The sequence below is a fragment of the Puma concolor genome, chromosome F2 (assembly GCF_028749965.1).
Source record: "Puma concolor isolate L17-30 chromosome F2, mPumCon1.1.hap2, whole genome shotgun sequence".
NCBI classification, from domain to species: Eukaryota; Metazoa; Chordata; class Mammalia; order Carnivora; family Felidae; genus Puma; species Puma concolor.
In genome coordinates, this window is record NC_141684.1 from 79,444,601 (window position 1) to 79,469,860 (window position 25,260).

The window sequence follows — 25,260 nt, forward strand, 5'->3', positions numbered from 1 at the left end:
CTTGGCAAATTTAATATTACATTAGTAATTATAGTGTTTGACAAATATAAGGTAAGTAACCTTAAGACTTCTCAACCTGGATGATCAAATGGATTATCTGTATAGCTCTTTAAGTATAATGACATCTCCCCAGCCAGCAGAAAAAGAGTTGATGTAGGAATCAATTGTCCATTATAATGGACATACTGTCCATACAATGGACCATTATAATGGACAATTGATTCCTACATCAATACTAAATAGGTTACTTTAGCAAATCCTAAAAAAGAAATGAGGCCTAAACCAATTATTTAAATATCGTTGATGTTTTTATGTATTTGAGGGATCTCTATATAGAAATAACATATATGTACATATACAATGGCTTATAAGTACTAGAGAGTAATTCTCTAATTAAAATTCATTCTTTTTTTTTTTTTTTTCAACGTTTATTTATTTTTGGGACAGAGAGAGACAGAGCATGAACGGCGGAAGGGCAGAGAGAGAGGGAGACACAGAATCGGAAACAGGCTCCAGGCTCCGAGCCATCAGCCCAGAGCCCGACGCGGGACTCGAACTCACGGACCGCGAGATCGTGACCTGGCTGAAGTCGGACGCTTAACCGACTGCGCCACCCAGGCGCCCCTTAAAATTCATTCTTAATTGGACATACTCTGGACAAACAAGTTCATTTTTAATATTAAATAGGGCAGGAATTTCTGAAGTATCCCCTTAAAGAATAGGATCAAATGACTTTGGGAAAGTACAATTTTATGTTTAACATTTTAATGGTCAGTGAATTTGAGAGGCTAAGAGCAACTTTTCTGCTTTTCAGTATTTTGCTATGAATATTTTTGGTGGAGGGAGGTGGCTCAACACAGCAAGTCACGTGTATTTACATATTTTGTTAGGTCTCACACGAGTTGTATTCTTTGATGTTCCAAGTTTTCTTTTTTCTATTTTTTCCAAGTTTTCTATTTTCTAAGATTCTATTATAATTTTATATAAACTTTATCACAGCTTTCAAAAACACATTTGGAAATTTCAGAAAATATAGAATAGCTTGAAAAGGCTACAAAAAATATTGGAGTCTGATCAACTTGGCATTTTGGCTAGGTAGTTCCTATGGTGGAAAGAAAGAAAATAAACAGTTGCTAAACATGAAGGCCCAATAATGCAGCAGGGGTGCACAATTCTGGGCAACTTCCCAGTATGGAAAGGATTGCCTGGGCAGTCTTTTCAGCTACACCCACAATCACAAATACCATCTTTACATGTGAGGCAACAAAACATCATTGTATTATGACTTCAAGGATTGAGAAAGGCTCATAAAGGAAAAAATATTGGGGTGGGTATAGTTGCAATGAGAATAGTTGCCTTAGAGAGGGATCGTAGTAAAGGCACTGGGAATGCAAGGAATGGAGTATTTTCACCAAAGAAGCCTATATTTTTACCCAATTTCATACTTATGAATTATACATATTAAATAAACAACATACTATGTACATTTAATGATTACAACCGATGGTTCTCAAATTTTAGCATTTATCAGAAACGCCCAGAGGATGTATTAAATTAGGGCAGGGTCTCATGAAGTTGCACTTCCAGTAACTTCCCTGATGTTCTGATGCCTCTGATCCCAGATCACATTTTGAGAACCGCTAGTTTAAACAAAGTCTTTTTCACTTTTCTTTAGAGAATAGCTACTTTTATCTTGTCATAGGGCTCTTAATCCTTAATTTTGACTATACTGTTGCTCAGGATGTGAAGCAATCATAAGTGGAATCCCCGACAGTGAGATACAATACGAGGGAGAAATCTTGTGATTTACAAAAGGTGCTAATGGCTATAGACAAAGATATAAATTTGAAGAATCCTTTTAGTGGGTCAGCTCTAAGCTTGTTTTCTAGTTCCTCAATTTGTAAATTACATAGATATTACTTCTCCGGAATGTAGGGGGTTAAGCTTTCTCCTTCATTTTCAAATACTAGTCCTACTCTAGAAAACATTATCATCTTCCCAACAAAATACATTTTTGCTTCTTAAAGTCATCAACATAAGGAAATGTTGATATGTTTTGTTTTTCAAACAGAAAAACAAGTACTGTGAGACTAACCCTCTTTTAGAGAGGAAAAATTTGTCTTTATTGTGTTCTGGGGGGAGGGGTACCCAGGAGGTGATGGGACTTGTAACTGTACTGAAAATAGTACAAGGAAATAAAGTTGTACAACAAAACAGTTCCATATTTAGTAGGATTTAGTGTTGGGTTTTCCCCAGACAGTGCAGGTTAAATGAAAGCTATAAGGAAATTTTTTCAGGCCTCACAGGCCAGCCTTGGCACGATAAACCAAAACTAAGGCCTATTATGCAACACAGGTGTTTGCAAAACCAGATGATGTGTTAATCTGGGCAACACATGGAGACCTCAAATTCTGAGGCTGAAGAAACACACAGCAACCATGCCATGCCTGTGGGATGGTGAACTCCTAGGAAGGTGACAGTACTTCGTAGGCTGAGTCTCGTTTAATTCAGTAAGTATTTGTTGGATATCTTCTGCATTCAAGAAACAGAGCATCTCTGACATTACAAGGCCGGCCCCTACCTGCCCGGTACTCTGCATTCACAAGTATCCACTTTGGGTATTGTCCGCTTAACATTAAAAGTGAAACAACCAGATATGGAGAATTAAGTTGTTACAGCAAGTGTTGCTTTGCTCTTGCCAGGACCAGACTTGCTACAACAGTGGACCGGGAACTCCAGGAATACAATGTTTGGGGGTTATCTAAATTCATCCCGGTCTAAATACATCTCTGAACAATTCTGCATGATGGAGTAACTTAAATTGTCCATTCCACAGACGGAGAGTACCAACATTTCAGCAGACATTGTACTATCCACTGGAAAGCAATAGCGAACACAGTAGCCACGTGCCCAGACTTTGTGGATTATCAGTCATTCACAAGACACACGCTCACCAGAAGTAAACTATACATGAAACATGCTCAATGGAGGCATAATCAGAAGTGGTCTAAATGATATAGATGGCGTGGCACCGTGAGACATGCGTACCACGGAAGATACAGTCGATGGCTTAATTACTGTTCAACTACTAACCCACAAAATACCACTTAGTCCTACTTATTAACAAAGTACTTACTAGTAGTCTTATTAAAAATAATCTGTGGTCAACTTTAAATGTAGTAGAGTACGAGGAGAAAGAAAAGGGTCCAGGGCCCCGAAAAATGCACAGCAGAATGGAGAAAGTAAATGCACACACGAAGGGGAGAAAAGACGGAGCAGTCCTAGCAGTTGCTTAACGATTTTAACTATTTTTCTCAATAACTTCTACTTAATTTGCTTATGGCAAGATATTTTCACGTGCTAACATTTCTGCCTGGAATAGCAGAAAGCTAATCCTGTAAGACTGTTACATGATCTCACCACAGTCAGGAGTGCGCTGGGACCAGGCCAAGGGCCAAAAAAAAATCTGTGCAAGGGCTCTAATCTGGACGGCAAGCGAATAGAGATTTTGCAGTTCGGAGCAAAACGCCCCCTGTATTTGCATTCACATCAAACAACACAAAGTTCATTAAAGTAACACCAGGTTGGTGGCTTGATGGCCGACCACCGCAGCAGCAACTTTGCTCTCGTTCGCAACTTTTATTTCGCGAGGCCAGCTCTGCCCGGGCTCGCAAGCTCTCCTTTCACGCATAGCTTACTTAACCACTTTGTACGCCATCAGCTATGGTGGGAAACAGTAACCAGGGCACCGAGGCCATTCTGATTTACAGGGGGCAACCTACAAAGGTAGGTACCCGAAAACCACTGACGATCTGAAAACCAAAACCGGGCAGAATTCAAACAACGCAAGCCTACTCGGGGGCGGGAGTGGCACACACACGGAGAGACTTGGGAGTAAGAAAGAAAAACCCTGGCACAAAACTCACTGCACTTACGAGGAGACATACTGACTTGCAGGCGCACTAAACGTCACTTCGAAGTGTGACCAGCCTGCTTGCTGCCCAGGTTCACGGGGCAGCGTTTTCTCAGCCCTCCGGACCCTCGTCTCCTTTCCCTGTGTCAACTTTCGAACCCCTCTCCCTCAAAACCCTTTCTCTCCGCTTATGCGCTACGGGATGTTTACGCAAGCCACGAGGAACTTGCTTGGCACACGTGTCACCGGTTGTAAGTGCTCAATTCGCTAAATGTGAACACGTTAGCTGTGGGGGCAAGCCCAACGCCCGAGCCAGGCCGAGAACGCAGGGAAAGGCGCTGGCCCGGCGGCGGAGGCGTTAACACCGGGCGGTGGGGCAACTTCTGGGCTCTAAGCCGTCACTTTAAGGCGGCACAATCCTGTGGAAAATCCTTGCTCTTCAGATAAACCGGTGAGCACGTTCCGCAAAAGCTTCTGTATAGTTACCCCGCGGGGACGCACCCTCGCATGTGCTCCGACACCTAGACGCCCCGTCCCGAAGCGCGGCGTAATAGAACGGCCTCCCCGAGGCAGGCCTCCTCCCTCAACTCCAGCGCCGCCGCCGCGGACCGCCTCTCACCTATTCAGCCCCTAGGCGTCCTGACGCTAGGAAGGGGGCGAGGAGGGCGATGCCCTGTTCTCGCGGGATCTCTCTCAACCGGGGCCGTCCCCAAGTCTCCTCAAGACCTCGCGTTGTTTGGGCGTGGGGGCGGAGCAAGGCCTGTGGGGGGGAGGGGCGGAGCCGGATGGGGGCGTCCCCGAAGCCTTGTTGACTCCGGCGTCCTCCTGGAGCAGTTCTCGCGCCCCCTGCTCTGCGCATGCCTAGGTTCCCGACGACTCCCGGGGCCGCGACGGTCGGGCTTCCCCAGCCGCGGGTCCGGGCCCCGCCCCTCCTCCGGGCTGCAGCGGCGGCGGCGTTGGCGGCGGTGGTGTGGTGGCGGTGGGGGCGGCGGGCTGCCGTGGAGCCCGCCGAGTCCTAGCGCCTGACCCTGCGCGTCGCTGCGGCGGGCCGGACGGACCGTCTCGCCGCAGGTAACGCCGCTGCCTGCGGACTCGGGGTCGTGCGGGTCGGCGCGTCCCGCGTGCTGGAGTGTGGCGGCGGGTCGGGGAGGTCGGGGGCTGGGGAGTCAAGGGAGGCCGGAGGTTTCGAAGGGGGCCGGGAGGTTGGGGGTCGGGGTCGGCGGGGTCGCAGGGGCCGGGAGTCGAGGGCGGTCGAGGGAGTCTGGAGGGGTCGAAGGGTATGGGAGGTCCGGGCGGATGGTCCTTGGGCTCTGACCCGGGCTCGGGGACCAGGACTCCCTGACGCTGCGGTCCCAAGACACCCACGGGCCCCTTCAAGGCCTTTTCAGTTCCACCCCGTGACTTTCTGTTGTTGTTTTGATTTGGAAGGAAGAGAATCCAGCCTACGTAGGCTCGGGGAAGCCTTGGGGGTTGAGGCTGGGAAGGGATTTGCGAGGCTAGAGCAGGCGCTAACATTTTCTTACTTTCTGGGTTTTTTTGTTTGTTTGAGCGTTTACTACCGTTCAAGTGTGGTGCCCGTTTTTTAGGGCGTTTCGAACACTGACGTAGAGAGGAGCCCTGAGTAGAACCAGCGGGAGTAATCTTGCAAATGCAAGATTTTTTTTTTTTTTTAACTTCTAGTACTGTATTTTTGTAGGTCTTTTTTTTTTTTAAACTGAGAAGTCATAACTATGTTTTGAAAATTACACATTAGAAGTATCTGGGTACGGAGGAGAAAGTACAGTTTTACCAGTGGCTGTTTTCTCCCGGTTATTTTTTTAATTAACAAAATTACTACGTGCTCTTTAAGAAGAAAAGCAGCTAAACAATGAAGACGTCTGCTCCCCACCCCCTGCCCCCCATTTCCCCCTCTTACTACCCAGGGTAACCAGTCTACAAGTGTGGTGTTTAGCCATTCAGGATTTTTCTATGCATGTAAGTATGTTTTAAGAAAAAAATTGGGATCATCCATAGTATATATGCTTTTTATTGGCCAAGGGTACTCACATTTAGTCCTCCATTTTATTACATACCTCATTCTTTGTAAAAGCTACATAGCTATGTTGGTTTTTTAATGCTGAACGTTGTATCCAGTTTTTCTGTAATGTTTCAACTATTATTAAGTAGCTTTTAACAAGGGTTACAAGCTGTTATTTTGAAACAAATGTGGTAAAACTTCAAGATTGTCTAAGGCCAGATGGGGATACTTACATATTAGGCAAGTTAAGTAATATGTTTACACAGAGCTTATGGTGGCTTACATGAAGCTTGGATGACTCCATAAAGCAGGTTTCTAAAGTAGTTTCTTTTTTGTTTTTTGGTACGTGCATTTTTCAAGGTAGATTTAAATTCCGTATGGTCAGTTGAGAATAAATTCAGTTCCTTAAACTTGAACCTGCTCATGTGAAGAAAAAGTAAAAGGTAGAAAGCCAGTGGCCTAGAAGTTTGCATTTCAAAACAGATTAAAAAAACAAAACCTCCCAGCAGCCAGGGACTAAATATTTTGATAGTTGACCCTAGGGAGTGAGCTGTAAGTGAAACGGTGATACTACACTGTTCGCTATTAAATAAGACAGAAAGCTGGGAAATTGTCACATTTTGTATTTCTGTGTGCAGAAGTGCTGGAGGCCGTGTTGATCTAATCACTGGCATGTATTTATTAACAATGCACTGTGTGTTCATCCTCTTGCTGGCTTCCAGGGAAAACATAGAACCGAATAAGATCATCGCAAAGAAGTCTGGTTCTAAAAGCATGCATATGTCCTGAAATCTTAGGCCCAAGTGTATACTTTTTGGGGGAGCTGTGGCTCAAAAGGAGCCAAAACATCTATGGCATTTTACTTACAGTTGCTGGTAATAATATGCTTTTTCTTTTTTATTTCTAACAACATAGGTGGCATTCTCTCCAGTCTGAGGATTAATAAACAGGCTCTGATAGATTAACTTAACTGCTCAAGATCTCATCACCTTTTTAGTGGTGGTGGCTGCGTTAGATTCAGGATGGAGCCAAGAACCTGTGTTTTCTTCTCTGCCGTGTTGCCTTTCATTAACGAACAGTGTCTTACAAAATTGTTGAGCTTAGAGTTTTTCCCTCTCTTTGTGCTTAGAGATGTTCCTTACAAAGTAGAGACACGAGTATAATCATACGCATTCAAAAATAGCCTAAAAATATTATGAAACTCTGGTATCCTTTTAGATGAGGTTTCTGGTGCTGTGTTATTAAAATATACCTTGAGCTGGTGTCATTAAGAAGGTGAAGGATTGTGTTATTTTAGTCACTCTGATGCCATGCTAAATTTGGGTATCATAGTAAATTGTAGTTATTGCAGGTGTCTTCTTAAAAACTTGGATGGGTAACCTCATATAGGTTAACATTTTTATGAATTATAAACTACTAAGATAAAAAGAGTACAAAGAAGGCCCTAAAAATGATCTCATTTTTAGTATTTTGTAGTTTCTCAAAAGCTCATCATGACAATTTAATAAAGTGTAGGTCCTAATATTATGGTATATAGTACGTGTTTTAGTTTCCTCGCATATGTCACACAGTTGCATTTTAAAGAAATACGGCAGAAACTGAAGTTAATAAAGTATGATCAGTTGTAACATGTATTTGAGAAGAAACCCACATATGGGAAAACATTTGAGCTTTTATTTCTTGGTGATTGTTAAGGATGGTAACTGGATTCATATCTAAATGGCAGATCTGCTCTTGATTATCTCTTGGACAACTTAACACTGAATGCGAGTAGGTTTTATAGTTGTGGGATACAAAAATATGTCAGCACCAGAAAGATGTCTTTAGAGTATGTTAAGACCTATTGACTTTTCAGCTGTTGAAGGGTGGGGAATACAATGCTGCATGTGTGTATTTTCAAAAATTAATAGATCTTATTGCTGATGGAAAGAAATAGAAAGTTTATTTTGCAGTTTAGCCTGAAGTCTTTTTTTGGAGACACACATTCATGTGTCTCCGCCCCCCCCCCCCCCCCCCCCCATCAAGAAACTATGTAGGTCCTATTAATGATAACAAGAGAAGCGTTAGGTAGGATCCAGAGTTTAAAATGTAGTTGGGTTTTAAAAACTGTTTAAATCAACTATTGTGGAATTTCATAGAGGATTGTTGTTCCCTCAATGTTCTGTTTCTGGGGAGAAACTAGTTAAGATGAAACAGAACCCAAAATAGAAGGGAAAAAACCTGGGAATTGGCTGTCTCAAGTAGACAGAGGGAGAGGGGTTTCCTGAAATAGTGGGTAATCGGTAGAGTCAAATGTGTGGATGGATGTCAAGGAAGATGAGGACTTAAAAGTTACACTTCTTTGAGCTTGGAGATACTGGAAAATTATCTAATTATAATTATACTGTGTTAGCTGTGTCTTGCTGGGGTTTGAGTTGGAATAATTAACACTTTTCAGTCACTTGCAGGCTCTTAGAACCTGTAATAATCACATCATCATAAGTCAGTTTGTAATCTCAGTTCTACGAGCATCTGAAGAGCTGTGGAATGCACAGTGCTGGCAAGGCTTTGTCTTCTCTGTAACTTGCACAAGCCAGCATCTCAGACTTGTGCCTTCGTGTGGCCTTTGTGCATTTTCTCATCCCACTTCTCTGCAAGTGTTACTTTAGATTGAGTTCACAGCTCCGTTTTTAGAGTTGTCTTTTCTCTTTTCCAGTCGCACGCACACCCATGGTTTCCACTGTTCATTCCCTTCCCTGCTGAAGTCCCAGTGTGCACTGCCAGCCTCATTTTCTTTCCTAAGCTTCAGACCTGCCTTCTGTTCTTGATAAACTCTGTAAGTAACTCTCATTTTGTGATCTGGAACCAGAAGATTCAGAATTAAACTGCGTCCTTTACACATTGAATCTTCCCCTCATTTTCTTGTGATTGTAATGGTCTTACCACTTTCTTAGTCACGTAGGCTTAAAATCAAAGGTTACCTTTGATTCTTCATTCTCTTTTTCACACAAATTCTTTGTACTTCTATTGCGTTACGGTTCAGAAATCAGGTTCTCCTGCTGCTTTTCCATTTTCTCAGCAACAGAATACTTTTAATCCCTTTGCCTCAACTGCCGTTAATAGGAGACATCCCTAATCTCAGGTTTTGCCATTCATCGTGCATACTGCTGTCAAATTAATTGTCCTAAAGGCAATCCTGATCACGTTTTCCCCCCCAACAGAAGCAAACAAAACAAAACACACTTCTTGAATGTTTCTTATGCCAGCCTTTGTACTTAATGCTTTGTTCTCATTTGGTCGTCCTAGTAGTTTTCTGTTGCAGATACTACTTTCCTCCTCTACAGACGAAGAAATTTAGACCTCGCAAGCCTGGAAGGTTGCTAGTTGGTAGAAGAGGTGGAATTCGAATCCAGAACGTGTCTTCCAGCTGTTCCTCCCCAGAGTGGCTCCTGATCAACTCTAGAGTGAAGTTCTTGTTCCTTAGGTTTGCCTTTCAGGTCTCAGCGCTCTTTTTGGAATTTAACTCTTGTTTTATTCAAACTTGTGTTTGCATTCTTTCTGTAAGAGAAAGAATGTAAACTCTCTTGGTTTCTCACGCATTTCCACTTGGAATTTTCTCCCTCTAGTATCTCTGCCTTCTGAAGTCCTTCAAGTGAAAAGGCTAGCAGATAACAGCTTATTTCCTCTTTTCTGTCTTCGGGGTGGTAAGGTCTCCCCTTACTCGTGTAGTTGCTTAACCTCTTGATAATCACTTTCTCTTCTGAATTTGTCTTTGAGTAGTCTAACAGTTGTAACTGGATTATAAAATCCTGAAAGCAGAAACCGTGTCTTACTGTTGTATTTCCCAGGGGATGCTCAGGAAATACGTGTGGACGAATATGAAAATGATCACTAGTCATCTGCTCCTTTAATGGCATTTAAGTAGGGTTTGATTTTAGTTGCTAGATGACACAAACAGTAGTTTACTGGAGTTTTTAATTGTGTGTATATATATAACAGAACCAGATTTTCTTGTTATAGGCTATCAAACCAGTTCTTTGTTTCCAGCTTGATTATGATAATCCTTATTGAGTATGACAGTTGGTTATGATAATTGTGATAAGTTTATTTTTAAAAATGCTGTTTTGTTTTTCTATATGCATATGTGAGTTCATTGTATATAAAAGTTCTTAAAATTAATGGTTTGACATTTGAATTCTTTTCTATGTTCTTAGACAGATTTTCAAATGAACTGTAATATTCTCATAATTCTTTGGGCTCAGCTTCTTCTCTGCTTATATGGATATGAAAGGCAGAATAAAACTTTCCCTATACTGCAGTGTCATTTTCTTCCTTTTGGTGATATCGGGACTCTCCCCAGCTGTATGATTAGCTGAAATGTCCTCCACAAATTACACATAACTCTTTGCTTCCTAAAAAGTTCACGTGAAATTTCAGACTTATTTGAACCCATCAAGGTTAATGGTTACCATGCAGAATTTACAATTTTATATTTCTCCGGTATCTGTCTTTGCGTCCCATATCGTGTTACAGCTTAGTAACTTATTAAGTAATTATTGCTTCATTAAATAATAACAAGGTGGAATATCTTGGTGATGGTGTTGGGGGAGACATTTGGGGTTTCTTTGGGGATGCTGAATGCATGATTATAAAGGAGTGAGGTTGATTCTCAAGCTAATCAATTTGCCAGTCTGCCTGCTGTCAACTTTCTAAAGGGTTCACAGCAACCACAAATGCTCTGGAAATAAAAGTTATAAGCAAGTTTAAAATAATTCATCGACTTTAAAATTAGGTAATATAGTCACATGGTTCAAATTTCAAGTGTACAAAAAGGTTTGTAAACTGGAACTGTCTCCTCCTCAGCCTTCTGCTTTCCCCACTGGGACGTAGCCGTTCAACTCTGGCATGATGTAAAAGTAAGAGTTTACTTGTATGCAAGTAAATGAATAAAGACTCTTTCTCTTTACATAAAGATGAGGTACACTTCACGTGGTTTTTCACTGAATTTATCACTCATTCCATATCAGTAGGTAAAAAGCTTCATTCTTTAAAAATATGTTTTGCAGCCTCACAGTATTTGCCCTCTATAGTCACATATACAGATTGTGTATGTAATAATTTAACTATATTTTCTCTTGGTGGGCATTTAGATGCTTTTCAGTTGTTTACTGCTATACCCCTTGAAGCAACAATTCGAAGGAAGAGGAGGAAAAAGTAGTAGCTTTTTCCCTGTAGGGGAAAATAAAGCTTGGAAGCTGAAATGGATGTTTCATGGTGGGGAATGAAATGGCTGTCTTTTCTGCCCTGGATGATTAATGGCTAAGTGAATGGAGAGAAGGCAAAAAGGACAGTTCGTGCAAAAATGCTTGCTGGAATTCATCATCCACTGTTGAATTGGTAGAGTAGGGACAGCAGTCCTGATGGGTAGTTCCCAGGACTAGTCGTGTGCCCTGGGCAAAGGTCAGCCCCGGATGTTTGGAAGTGCTGAGAAGTAATCCTCGATACCTAGAAACTGGTCTCTGGGACTGTGGCCTTTAACGATATACTTAAAATAGATCGGAAAGCCATTCAGGGGATGAACTAAATTCCCTGTGTATCATCTAGAAGGAAATCTCATGGCCTGCAATGCAGTCTATTTCATGTGGTTGTTAGGTTTTTTTCTTTATTGTATTATTATTCCGTATTCCAAGATCAGATTTGAACTACTAAAATGAATGAAATTAAAAGAATTTCCTTCTTCAGCGAGCCTCCCCCCTTCCACATCTATTCCTCTTAGGTTGCTTGGGCAGTGGTTTTTTTAATAGTATGGTGTGAATCATTTCAGATTTATAAACGGAAAGGACACATTCATACATTTTAAGAATGTCAGAATCCTGTTGAATAACAAATGGTAAGAATGATAAAAGTCACAATTGAGTGAAATAAGTGAATAAGGTGATGATGGGATACAAGGTAAACAGTGAATGCCCTTTGATTCTTTCAGACCGAGGGTGCTATAAACACAGAGCACTGTCCTGTGAAGTGTAGCGACTGCTTAGGTACTGTGGCCTCTCTATCAGGTTACCCCTGACAGGTCGTGGTTTTTTTTAATGTTTATTTATTTCCAAAGGGGAGAGAGAGTGTGAGTGGAGGAGGGGCAGGGAGAGAGAGAGGCGCGCGCGCGCACACACACACACACTCTCTCTCTCTCTCTCTCTCTCTCTCTCTCTCTCTCTATCCGAAGCAGGCTCCAGGCTCTGAGCTGTCAGCACAGACCCGACGCGGGGCTTGAACTCTCAAACTGAGATCATGACCCGAGCCGAAGTCGGTTGCTCAACCGACTGAGCCACCCAGGCGCCCCCTGACAGGTCGTTTAAGTTGTGTAGCCTGTGACTTTTATTTTTTTTAAAGTACTACCATATGGCTTACTGAACAGTGATGTATTTTCTTTGTCATTTTGCAGTCATTCTGTCTTAAATGTGGGATTTGAGTGTTCTGATTGGCATTAAAAAATTAGGTTTTAGATGTTTGATAGATTGGTCTTTTCACAGTGGTCCTGCATATGGTTTAGGTTTTTAGAACAGTGGTTCATTTGCACTGACTTATTTCTGTACACCTGTGATTCTCTTTGGTCACCTAACCTGCACTTTACTAATCATTGTAGAAATAATAAGTAAAAGATGGCTTGTTTTCGCTTTTTTCTCCATATAACAGCAGTAGGAATTCACTGTAGAAAACCCAGAAAATACAGATAAAGAAGCAAAGGATTGTCAGGAGTTTACCACCCTGGGATGGTATATCCTGTAGTTAATTCTGAGAGATTTCTATGTTACTGAGAATACAAACTAGAAAAGCCCAGCTTTATAAATCATGCTACCACATGAGGCAGATAGATTGGGTGGTGGAAGCGTGGAAAATGTGTTTTGAGTTTTCTCCCATCTGGATTCTTCACTGGGTAACCAAGGCTGTGGTAGGCTCTCCGCTTTGTTAATTTGTGCACGTGTCCTGCCCAACGCGAGGTTGGTCCTCTGTTGGTGATGGGAGAGCTACGCGCCTCACTCAGCTTTTGTTCTGCTTACGTGTTGTTGTGTTTCAGTAGTCCATCTTTGAAATACTGGAATCCTTTGAAGTACCTCTTAATGCTTAGAATGAGTACCTTTCGGTTGTCTGTAATCTTGTTACTCTCAGTCGTGTTAGACAAAAAACATTTTACTAATTTAAATAATGTCCATTATTTCATTTGATTCTTAAAACTGAGGAATGGGCACTGGTGAGGTTAACAGTGTTAAGGTAAAGGCCAGGAGCTCAGACGTTCATAAATGTTTGATTCTGTGTTTTTTTTCTCACTGTTCACCCCGTTTGTTTTAAAGTTCAGTGTCTACCTGCTTCCTTTTATATCCATTACTACTCTCTGTTGTGTAGAACATTATTAAAATCAAGTCCTGCTCCTGAATGTCTCCATATTTTTTGTCTAGTGTGTCTTTCCATTCGTTTTTAGTGAGACACAGAAAACATTTACCTGCAGGCAGTCTATTTCTAAAAGGATGCTGCTCCCTCTTGAGGTCAATCTGGAATCATACTACAGTAAAAAAAAAATAAATTATTTGTTTATTTTTATTTTTAAAATTTTTTCAACGTTTATTTATTTTTGAGAGAGAGAGAGAAAGCGCTAGCAGGAGAGGGCAAGAAAGAGGGAGACAGGATCCGAAGCAGGCTCCGCGCAGTGAGCGCAGAGCCAGAAGCGGGGCTCGAACCCACAAACTGTGAGATCATGACCTGAGCTGAAATCAAGAGTTGGCCACCTAACCAACTGAGCCACCCAAGGCGACCCCTTGGTTTTTTAAAATTAAGTATACGCCAACTTGGTGAACTTCTTGTTCTTTTTAAAATAACTTACTTTGAGGGGCGCCTGGGTGGCTCAGTCCGTTGAGCATCCGACTTCGGCTCAGGTCATGATCTCACAGCTCGTGAGTTTGAGCCCCATGTCAGGCTCTGTGCTGACAGCTCGGAGCCCTGGAGCCTGCTTCAGATTCTGTGCCTCCCTCTCTCTCTGCCCCAACCCACTCGCATTCTGTCTCTGTCTCTCTCAAAAATAAATAAACATTAGAAATTAAAATAAAATACTTACTTTGAGACACAGAGCGTGTGCCTAAGAGAGAGAGTGGGGGAGGGGCACAGAGAGAGGGAGAGCGAAAATCCCGAGCAGGACCCACACCCAGCACAGAGCCTGAACCTGGGCTCACGAACTGCAAGATCATGACCTGAGCCGAAATCAAGAGTTGGACTCTTAACTGACTGAGCCACCCAGGCGCCCAGTACTCCGTTAAAATATGACAGTTTTGAATCTGCTACAAATCTTGGCAGGTACCAACAGCTAAGAAAAGATGTATATGTTGTACAGGGTCTTACTCATGCTGAACTGAATTTTTGTAAGCGCTCAGTGAATCTGCATAGTAGCTCTCCATAATTCTAAAAGTAAGGTCAGGAATTAAGCAGTACTGTGCCCTAAGAGGTTTTTAAGCTTGAGCTTATATTTAGGCACACTTTTTCCCAGTGGTGTAAGTATTAGGAACACTGCAAGTTTTTTGTAGTGCTGTGTTCAAGGGTTAGGATTAGGCATAGATTTTCTAAGAGAAAAATGATTACGTGGCTTAATAATAACCAGACCAAACAGTTGATGGTTTTATTTTTTGCAGTTTTTCCAGTTGGTACTTCAAATTGAATTTCAGGGTCTCTATGAGGTTCTTTTACTAAAAATTAGTCTGTGGTGTAGTTATTGTTGATTCAGTTGGAGGATTTGTGACCATGCATTAAGAGAAAATGAATTCCATGGGGCGCCTGGGTGGCTCGCCGGTTATAAGCATCTGGCTTTGGCTCAGGTCATGGTCTCGCGGTCCGTGGTGCATTCTAGCCCTACGTCAGGCTCTGTGCTGACAGCTCATAGCCTGGAGCCCGCTTCAGATTCTGTGTCTCCCTCTGACCCTCCGCTGCTTGCACTCTGTCTCTCTCTCTCTCTCTCTCAAAAGTAAGTGTTAAAAAAAAAAGAGAAAATGAATTCCAAGTTCTGTCCAGGGATACGAGCATGTGTCTTTGCACTGATTATTCTTGCGATCTCTTATTTCCTTTCCTGTATCTCCGGGGGGGGGGTGGGGAATAAGATAGGTGACAGTGGACTTGGGTTACATATTACACATTTAAGTTGGGTTCGTTTGATTCCCTGTGGAGCAGTATTCTGCTGGAGATAGAGGGTAAATAAAATCTGGGGAGTGTATGTAGTAGACAAGTAATGTCCTTCCCCCGCCCCCCCCCCCCAAAGAGGTTCATGTTTTAATTTCTGGAATCTGAATATGTTACTTTCTATGGCAAAGGGAAATTAAAGTTGCCAATCCCCTGACCTTTGAGTTAGGAAGACTACGCTGGATTTTCCTGATGGGCTTGGCGTAACCACAAGGTTCCTGGTGGGAAGTGAGGACAGCAGGCGGAGCGAGGAGGACTCCGCCTGATGTTGCTGGCTTTTCAAGATTCAGCAAAGGGTCGTGAGCCAAAGAAGTAGGTGGATATTAGACCCTCGAAATGCAAGAGAACAAACCCTCTTAAAGCTTCCGGAAAGGAATCCAGCCCTGCTGACACCATCATCTTAGCCCCGCGAGACCGGTGTCAGACTGTTGACCCCTAGAACTGTCACGTAGTGAAGTTGTGTGGATTTAAGTCACTGATGTTTGCGGTGGTGTGTTAGGGCAATGGTAGGAAAGTAAGGTAGGTACGTAGAGAGCATTTGCTCTCTTAGGGAAATGACTGCTAAGCAGTCCCTTCCCCCAAGAAAACACGAAGATGACCCTCATAAAACTGATAAAACTAGTGCTACTGGGATTTTGTTCTTTTGTGTGTCGTTTTTTGAGAGCACTGAAAGGAGTGAGCGCTACAGGGAGGGGTGGAGGGAGAGGGAGAGAGAGAATCTTAAGCAGGCTCCGCTCCCAGCACGGAGCTTCACGTGGGGCTCTATTCCGTGAGGTCACGACCAGAGCAGAAATCAGGAGTTGGAAGCTTGGCTGGCTCAGCCACCCGGGCGTCCCAGTGCTAGTGGGTTTAAATGGTGGTGGCCTCGAGCCCCTGCCAAGTGGATTTCCTCTCATTTTTGCAGCTTCCTGGAGGCACCTCTGAATTTCTGGAGCTGCTTCTTTTCTTTAATGATAAAGTTGCCATACTGGCAAGTGGGTCAGAATGGTGTGCAGGACGCTAGTGAAGTTGGGAGAACCACAGGCATGAAGACCAACTGGAAGTTAGTTTCAGTACTCCAGCTAACATTAATAAGGATAATGATAGAATAGCGTTCTGACTAAAGAGGAGTATGAGTAATTGAAAAAATTGCTAGTTTGAGAGGTGAGGGACTAGAAGGTTTTGGGTTCACACACAATTTGGAGTGGTGGCAGGAACCCCATCCCCCGTGAAATTAATCTGGAAACTTATTAGATGCACTGTGAAATTTGTGCTAAAGAGGAGGATTTTGATTGAGTCAGCAGGGTAGCAGAAAGGAGAAATCCGTACCTGCCCTAGAATCCCTGAGGCAGTTATGTTGGAGAAAGGCAGAAGCAAAATCAACAGCCATGACATTGTTTTTCTGGCAGACGAGAGTCTGGGATCCTTGTCAGTTTGCTATGTGGAGTCTTTCCAGTTGGGAGGCAAGAGTCTTGTACTTGAAGAAGTTGTACATGTGCTTTGTTCTCAGTGGAAAGGAAAGACTATCCCTGCGCATTCACTGTAAATACACAAATTTCTACCCTAGGCTTGCCAGCTGTAAAACATGTTTGGAGAGATTAGAGTAAGGTAGTGGGATAAGACAGATTCTTACCAATTACTGTTTTTGAAAGTATTTTTGTTCCTCGAAAACACAAGTACGTCCCAACCCAGCACTCCTTAAAATAAAACAAATGCCCTATAGAAACGTAAGGCTGTCTTTCTGGCAATTACCTCTTCTTTGCTGGTCAGTGCGTTTTAGCACAGCACAGTGTGCGTGGCTTATTTAGTGTCATTTACTGTTGATTTCTTCCAAAATTGTTTTCTGCTAAATGAGTGATACGACAAATCTGTTGAATTCTTTAGTGCCTGCTTATATCTTTAGTTTTCCCTCTACGGTTTTCCAACTCTGGGACTGTTTTATTCCAAGAAATTTTTTTTTTTTTCAACGTTTATTTATTTTTGGGACAGAGAGAGACAGAGCATGAACGGGGGAGGGGCAGAGAGAGAGGGAGACACAGAATCGGAAACAGGCTCCAGGCTCTGAGCCATCAGCCCAGAGCCTGACGCGGGGCTCGAACTCACGGACCGCGAGATCGTGACCTGGCTGAAGTCGGACGCTTAACCGACTGCGCCACCCAGGTGCCCCTGCAAGAAATATTTTTTGATGCTCTTTTCTTTCCTTTTGAAACGCCACTTACAAGAAGAAGTAACCTTTACCATTGCTTATCCCTGGCGTTTGTTTCAAGAATTTGGCTTTGCTGTTAACCTGCTCCTTTATTTCTCTGTGGGTTTCTATTTTTGGCTTACCTAACATGCATACATGAAATTGAATGAGTTTTTCAGTGGTTGATTTTGTCCTTTTCCAAGTGTGCTAATAATCATTGAAATCTATAGGGGGGAAATGGGCACCAGAAAGGTCACGTGCTGCATTTAACGAGCTCATGTTTAAGCTGACTCCCAGATGCAGCCACTAAGCCATCCTCCCATCTAAAATTTTGACCACGATGGATTTCCTGGGCAGGAGTGTAAGATGGCGGAATTGGCAGCTGCCCTCAGTGCTCTTAGTCACTTGGCTCTCTGACGTTCCTCTGGGATCAGGAGGGACAGCTCTTGCAGCACGGAAAAGCTGGTGACAGGTGTTTAACATTTTGCCGTGAAACTAAAACTCAGAGAGTTGGAAGTTAAAAAAACAACCAAGAATGTTTGCGGGAGATAGCAATTTAAGTCACATGCAAGGGACCGTGGATGTCTGGCTGCAAAGTTTCAGGCTGTTGTATTGTCAGTTCATTTTATTGCCTGTCTGCTTGTTCTCCATTGCCTCACTGACCTGACTGTAGTCTCCATGGTTGTCAGCATTGTATCAGTCTAGTCCAAACAGGCCGGAGAAACCACACAGGGTGATACGAACAGGGAAAGTTCAATGTAGAGAAGTGTAGAGAAACATTAACAGAATTGACTGGTCAGCAGAAAGAGAGCTCTAAAGAATATGGAAATAGAAGGATTCGCCTCTGCCCCTAAGGGCCATATTTAAGCACCCAAGGAAGAGGCCCACCCAGGGCTGAGATCCAGACTTCGTTGAGAGAGCGTGTGGCTCATTGGGTGGCAGAGAAGTTGCTCTGGTGCCTCCTTAATGGATTTTATAGAAATCTGCTTTCCGGGTACAAGCGAAAGATGTTCACAGAGAGGTGTTTTCCCAGAGGCTGTCTTCGACCAACCACCCAGGGGAGGGCGCTGGCGGAAGCCACTGGCTGTTAACCCGCAAGCACCGCAGAAGCCTGCCGAACAGTGCACCGGACCTAGAAGCAAAGCCCTTTTTTCGTGCAGTGTCCGGCACCATCCACTCGTGCTCCAGCCAGACATTGCCCGTCAGTAGGAATTGATGCAGGAAATAGAATTTTTCTCTATTTTCAATTGAATGAATTTGACATATGACACTATAAATTTAATATGTGTGATGTGTCACTGTGATACATTCATATCTTATGGTTGCCTTTGTAGCAATATTTTTCTTTTACTGTGGTTTTTTTTTTTTTTTTTTTTTTTTGAGAGATAGAGCATGAGCAGGGGAGGGGCAAAGAGAGAGGCAGACACAGGATCTGAAGCAGGCTCCAGGCTCTGAGCTGTCAGCACAGGGCCCGACTCGGGGCTCACACCCACCAGCTGTGAGATCATGACCTGATCCAAAGTTGGCGCTCAGGCGACTGAGCCACCCGGGCAACCTGCCTCTGTAGCTTATATTTATCGCATGACGTAATTACAGTTCAGTATTGTCTGTATTCATTACGCTGGGCATTAGATCCCTGTAACTTATTAACTGCTCGCTGCATGTTTGTACTCTCACACCCCATCAGTTTTACCCCCCTGGTAACCATGATTTTACTCTCTGGAAGTAGAATATTCTTTTTTTTTAATTTTTTTAAGTAGGCTTCATGTCCACTGTGGAGCCCAGTGTGGGGCTTGAACTCAGAACCCTGCGATCAAGACCTGAGCTGAGATCAAGAGTCAGATACTTGAGGGACTGAGCCACCCAGGCGCCCCAGGAGATTTTTGACGTGCACCTCATCTCTCTCTGGTGGAATCAGGGCAATTGGCTGCTGCTGCTCTTAAAGCCTCTCTCCGTCGCCTTTCCTCCCTGCGCCATTCTAAGCCTTTCTCCCAGCTGAACCGATGGCAGACACCTTTTGGCATAAAGGCCGGTTCCTATGTTTACATGTTGTTCCCAGCCAGCTGGTCTTGACTCTTTCTCATTTGCCTGTATTCTCTCACGTTTAAGTATCAAAAAGCAGTCCTAGTCCCTGGGCCAAATATTTGAGCGCTGCTTCTCTCTTTTTACTACCCTGACTCAAAAATTAGCTCGGTCTACACCGTAAGGAAGGACTTCACGCTTCTTCCCTGGCTTACTTTAACGCTGTGGGGGTTTTGTTGTTTTAAAACCAGATAAAGGCTTGTTATCTCAGAAAAGGCGTCACTTTTTGAGCTCTTGTTGTATGATGTACTGGAAAGAAACTTGGAGCCTTGAATTCGGTCACAGTGGCCTTGAGCAAGTAGTTTTGTCCTGTGCGTGACTGGGTGAACTTGATACTTTCAGGAGTTTTCTTCTTTACAGTTTATTTTTCTTGACTTGCTTTTCACGGATATCAAAGTGCCGTATCTTATCTGGGTTTATATGCACAGAAAACTGTATGAATTATGCCCCTGCTGTCATGGATTACAGACTTTAAATTCTAGAATGAGATTTCAGGTGTCAGCAATACATAGGTATCCCCCCTTTTATGAAAGTCCACATTGTACCGCTTGGCTTTTACAAAAGACCTGCCTTAGTAGCTGTTTTCACTAACTGAAGGAAATTGGAAGAGAATTTTCACTTTTATGAAAAGAGCCATTACCTTACTAATGTAGGTCTTTCTTAAAGCAAAGTGGCCTTGGAAAGACTTAGGGGGTGGGGAGAATACCTTTGCCTCAGGCCCCTTTGGGTTGAGAAAGTTTTCTCAGGGACACTCTGGGATAGCCCAGGAAACCTGTAGTTCGTTTTTGACTCATTTTATTCTCCTTTTATTGTGACTGCCGCAGTACCTCGCTGTAAGGAAGATGCCCAAAAGGTCTTGTAAAAGTGAATGATTTAGAAAATGCGGTACCCATATGCCCCAGTTGCTTTCAGGTTGCCTTTCTGAACACATTTTAATTACCAACCTTTGTGTAACTCTTTGTATTTACAGTATTTGCAAAACTAAAGTATTCCTTCTTTTATGAAATTTATTGTGGTTTCACATTGCATTAATAATTCAGAAGAACATTTGTTGAAGTCCCCTGCCTGCGCCCTCCTCCCCCACTGTGTTTTTGTCTCTTTGTGTCTATTTTTTCCTAGTGACAGTAATCTCCTCACTTCCCATCCTGAGGGCATTAAAGTGTCCTCAACTCTTTCCACCTTTATTAAGGACTCTGGAATCTCTACTGTGGTATCTCTGCTCCCAGGTTAATGTAGTATCATTACATTGTTGAAGATTATTTGTATGTTTACAATATTTTTTTTTTACATTTTTTTAATGTTTATTTTTTTTTGAGAGAGAGAGAGAGAGAGAGGGAGACACAGAATCCGAAGCAGGCTTCAGGCTCTGAGCTGTCAGCATTGAGCCCAATGCCAGGCTCGAACTCGTGAATCTTAAGGTCATGACCTGAGCCGAAGTCAGCTGCTTAACTGACTGAGCCACCCAGGTGCCCCTGTTTACAATAATTTTTTACATATTTTTGGTAGCACACATTTGCCTGTTTCTGGCTATTACATTCCTTGTTAACTTGCTTTCGTTTTGAACTCCTGAAACATTCATTTTGCCTTTTTTTTTTTTTTTTGTAACTGTAGTATCGCCAACTAAATTTTAAGCTCTGTAAGCTTTTTCTCTTCTGCGATGAAGTATGCCCCAAAGCAGACCAGAGTAATAGTGCAGTGGAGGGTATAACTTGTCTAGCACTCAGATATCTCTGCTCTTCTTCCCATATCTTTTTACTGGGAAACTAAACAAAATTGATCACTGGGGGTGGTCTTGAATTATCTTCTTTGTTATAAGGTGCGTCAGTCTCAAAGGCAGAAACAACCTGAGAGGTCTGTGTAACTCAAATATTGGTCTCACCCTTCCATTTTCATTAAATGAATATCATGCCGAAGTTATTTTATTCATTCATTTAGTCTCTTTCGTCACTTACTGTTTGCTTCCACGATAGCCTCTCTGGTAAGTGATAGGAATTGGTGAGTAGCATGTGGAGCTTTCTCTTGAAGAAAAACAGTCCTACAGTCAAGTGGGTGAGAAATGAAATAACTTTGTGGAGCAGTGTTTCAGGTATAGTCACGGGTGTTTGAGAGCACTGAAGAAATGCACTGTTGTGGCCCCAGTGTTTGTGTCCCTGAAAAATTTTAATGTCGAAGCCCTAACCCCGAGTGTAGAGTGTAGGTGTATTTGGAAATGAGGCCTCTGAGGAAGTAATTAAGGTGAGTACAAAAGGGTCAGGCTCTGATCCTGTAGGAATAGCGTCTTTATAAGAGGAGATGTCAGTGTTGGTTCTCTGACCACACAGCAGGGAAAGGCCATGTAAGAGAGTTCTCACCAGAAGCTGACCATGCTGACACCCTGATCTTGGATTTCTAGCTTATAGAACTGTAAGATAATTTGTGTTGTTTAATACCAGCCTGTGGTATTTTGTTATGGTAGCCTTAGCTGACTGATAGGCCCCTGAGTGTTCTGGAGGTGGGCTTAGAGGAGATTTCTAGGAGGAGGGGTTCCTCCTAGATTGAGAGATCATTGTAAAGCACTTGGTTGAGTGCTAGGCATCTAATAAATGTAGTACTTATTTAGTAAGGTACTTAAATTCTAATAATGGACAAAATCAGGCCTATGGAATTTCAGAACAAAGGTCGAATACTCTGCTTGTGGATGTGTGTACAGATGCAGGTGTATTTGTAATAATACTGTTGTCCGGTGGTATGGGGTTCAGGTGACAGTCTGGGAAAGTTGAGGCTTTTGTCTCATGACCTTGTTTGTGGAAGACAGACAAGTATCACCTTTGTTAGGGAGATTCATCTTGAGGGGACGGTGGCAGTGGTAGTGAGTTTGCTGTGGAGGATGGGAGCGACTGAAGACCAGAGGTATTGCTAGGTGCTATTGAAAATCCAGTTGAGATTGAAGAACGGAAATCTTTAGTGGTACCGATCCAAGTGGTGGATTTTTTTTTTCTTCTGTAACACTCCACGGTATAAAACACTCCACAGAAGAGAGATACTGGATTGATGCAAAGTCCGGCGTTTACAAGAGGAGTGAGGCAGAAAGTTAGAACAAGGGGTTGAAATAACGGAAAGTAATGGAGCGAAGCCATGTTTATCGGACATGTTTGGTTTGGGAAGAAAGTGATACTGATAGGTGTCAGCAGATTATGGTGCATGGCCCAAACCTGGCCCACTGCCTGTTTGTGAATAGCCTGCAAACTAAGAATGGTGTTCACGTTTTAAAAAGTTGGAAAAAAAATTTAAGACTAAGTGAGAATTATATAAATGATATATAAATGTATCTGTAAATATGTGTTATAATTTAAGTTGCAGTGTTCATAAATAAAAAAATTCGGAACACAGCCATACTTTGATTTACGTGTCGTTTGTGGCTGCTTTTGCTCTGACAGGCACAGAGTTCAGTAGTTGTTAACGGAAACTAAGGCCTGCAGGTCCTCAGGTATTTACTGAGGCCCTCAGGTCTTTGATGGATGATCTTTGCACTAGTGACCATGAGTGTGGTGGTAGAGAAAGAATGGGCAAACTAGACGTCAGATGTGGTTGTAGAATAAAATACGGATCCGGGGGTTGGATAGCGGGCGGGAGTAGGTGCTTGGAGTTGAACTTTGGGGCTCGAGTGGTTGTTGAAGACGCTCAGTTACTTGTGAGAGCCGGAGCGCGGAGACCGCAGCAGAGATTCCAGGGCTCCTGCTACCGATGGAAGAGTGGACACTCGAGTGTCTTCCGGTGGGAGTGGGGGAATGGGAGACTGCTGTCAATAGATGGGAAGGTGAGGTAGAGAAAAATGCAAAACATGTTTTCCTCCACCTTTTGCAACCAGAGTTTGGGTTTATTTTGAATCACTGTTTATCTTTTAGGCATTCATAAACAAAGGGAAAGTACGTATGTGTGTTTTCTGTAGCTTTCTGTTTTATACGTGTGTGTGTGTGTGTAGTTGTCCGAGTCAAGTTAACGAGCTCATACTGATGATTCCTTCAATTCTGTCCAGCATCGCAAGGTATATTCGCAGTGTCTTTCTCCAGTCATTCCATGCTTTGGTTTCCCTCAGAAACATCGTCCAGCTACTGAGATCTTGGTGAAAATTGACACCTAAAATCCAAAGTATTTTATAGATCTTATATATAGATTTTTATGCATTTGATAAATGTTTCTTGAAATGGGACCATGGTCTTTTGTGAGGGGATGAAGTAAGCCTGTGTTAATAGAAACCAGTAACGGATTGAGTACTTGCTGTGTGACAGGGACTGTTGTAGGCAGTTTACATACATTATCTCAGATACTTCTCGTGCTAATCCTGTGAGGTAATTATCGTTACCAATATTGTTTTTATCATGTAGCAGCTAAGGCCTTGAGAGGTGAATGATGTTCCTGAGATCACATAGCTAGAAGTTACAGAATTAGGGTTCCAGTCTAGAACCTACACTGTGTTATATGATCTTTAAGTATAATTTTTATTTATGTTGACAACAGCACATTCTGTTAGAATATCACTTGTAATGAAGCTACGACTTGATATGAAATTATTATAGTTTGATACATTAATATTCATTCTACAAATAATCTTTTTAAGGGTAGCAAATGAGTAAAAATGTTACATTCCTATTGGTATAAATCCTGTTGAATTCAGACCAAAATTTTACATTGTGTTAATGTTCTAACTCACCACTATAACCCGTGTGGATTCAGTCTAGATATACTTAATACATTGTTTTCTGTAGTAGTTTCATTTCGGGCATTTTTTTTTCCTTACAATCTCCAACAAATTGTCATAAAGTCAGGTTTCAGTAATATTGCTTGCTATCAGTAATTAAATACTGAATGTAAGGAAATTTTCTGAATTTTTAAAAAAGAAGCATTCTGCTCACTTAATTTTAAGAAATCTTGGCATGCCTAGGTGGATCTGTCGGTTAAGCGTCCGACTGCTGATTTCGGCTCAGGTCATGATCTCACCATTCATGACTTCAAGCCCTGACAGTGCAGAGCCTGCTAGGAATTCTCTCTCTGGTGGCCCTCCCCATCAAAATAAATAAACTTAAAAAAAAAAATCTAAACAAAGGAGTAAATTCAGCCTTTTTGGCTTTATACTAATGTTTGAATAGATTTTCTGTTATCTAAGATTAGTATATAATGACTTGCAAAAACTTGGGTTTCTGACTTGTGTGATTTTTTTTTTCTAAGTTAAAAATTTTTTTTCTAATGTTTGTTTGTGAGAGAGAGAGAGACAGAACATGAGTGGGAGAGGGGCAGAGAGAAAGGGAGACACAGAATCCGAAGCAGGCTCCAGGTTCTGAGCTGCCAGTACAGAGCCCGACATGGGGCTGGAACTCACGAACCGGGAGATCATGACCTGAGCCGAAGTAGGATGCTTAACCCGCTGAGCCACCCAGGTGCCCCAATGACTTGTGTGATCTTGGACAAGGCAGCTGCTGGGGCTCAGTTCTTTATCCATGAAATGAAGCAAGCTTTCTGTAACTCTTACCTTATAAGAAAGCTCTCTAATTTGACTTTAGTTTCTGGAGTTTGGTCTCTTAGTCCTGCATAACTGCCATAGTTCCTGAGGCGTAAGTAGGCGCCCAGTTTTGTTAATTGAATGAGGAAATCACCAAATGGAAGTCTTTTGTGCAAAACTTAGAATATCGAAATGGAAGGCAGTACTAGTAGGTTTGAGCAATTTTTTATGGAGAGCGACAGCATTTAGTATTTTAAAGTGTACTATTAATAAGCATTCTCAGTTACGAGTACGCAGTTTGCTGTTTACAGTTTGAAGCCCAATCTAATTAGTATGAAATAATTCCTTACATTGTTAAAAGCTTTCAGTTGTGTCAGTTTATTGTGGCCAAATTGAAAGTAATTTTTAAACAT

The 25,260-nt window shown here is 42.5% G+C and overlaps 2 protein-coding genes and 1 long non-coding RNA gene across 5 annotated transcripts in view; 2 read left to right on the forward strand and 1 right to left on the reverse strand.

Moving 5' to 3' along the window:
- Positions 1 to 5,428, reverse strand: part of LOC147572137 (uncharacterized) — a 36,148-nt gene extending 30,720 nt beyond the window's left edge. The window contains exon 1 of the mRNA XM_086695296.1: positions 4,415 to 5,428. Within this exon, the coding sequence (XP_086551422.1) occupies positions 4,775 to 5,428 (654 nt within the window). The 3' untranslated portion in view covers positions 4,415 to 4,774. The remainder of the gene's footprint in view (positions 1 to 4,414) is intronic.
- Positions 4,785 to 25,260, forward strand: part of PCMTD1 (protein-L-isoaspartate (D-aspartate) O-methyltransferase domain containing 1) — a 69,167-nt gene continuing 48,691 nt past the window's right edge. For 2 of the 3 annotated variants that reach the window (XM_086695295.1, XM_086695293.1), the window contains exon 1: positions 4,819 to 4,984. The gene's annotated coding sequence lies outside the window, so the exon portion shown is untranslated. Of the gene's footprint in view, positions 4,985 to 25,260 lie in introns of all 3 variants that reach the window. The other variant, XM_025922733.2, reaches the window with a different exon arrangement.
- LOC147572138 (uncharacterized) lies at positions 13,536 to 24,443 on the forward strand. Its single transcript, XR_015247052.1, has 2 exons — positions 13,536 to 17,039; positions 17,265 to 24,443. It is a non-coding gene; the product is annotated as an uncharacterized LOC147572138 (long non-coding RNA).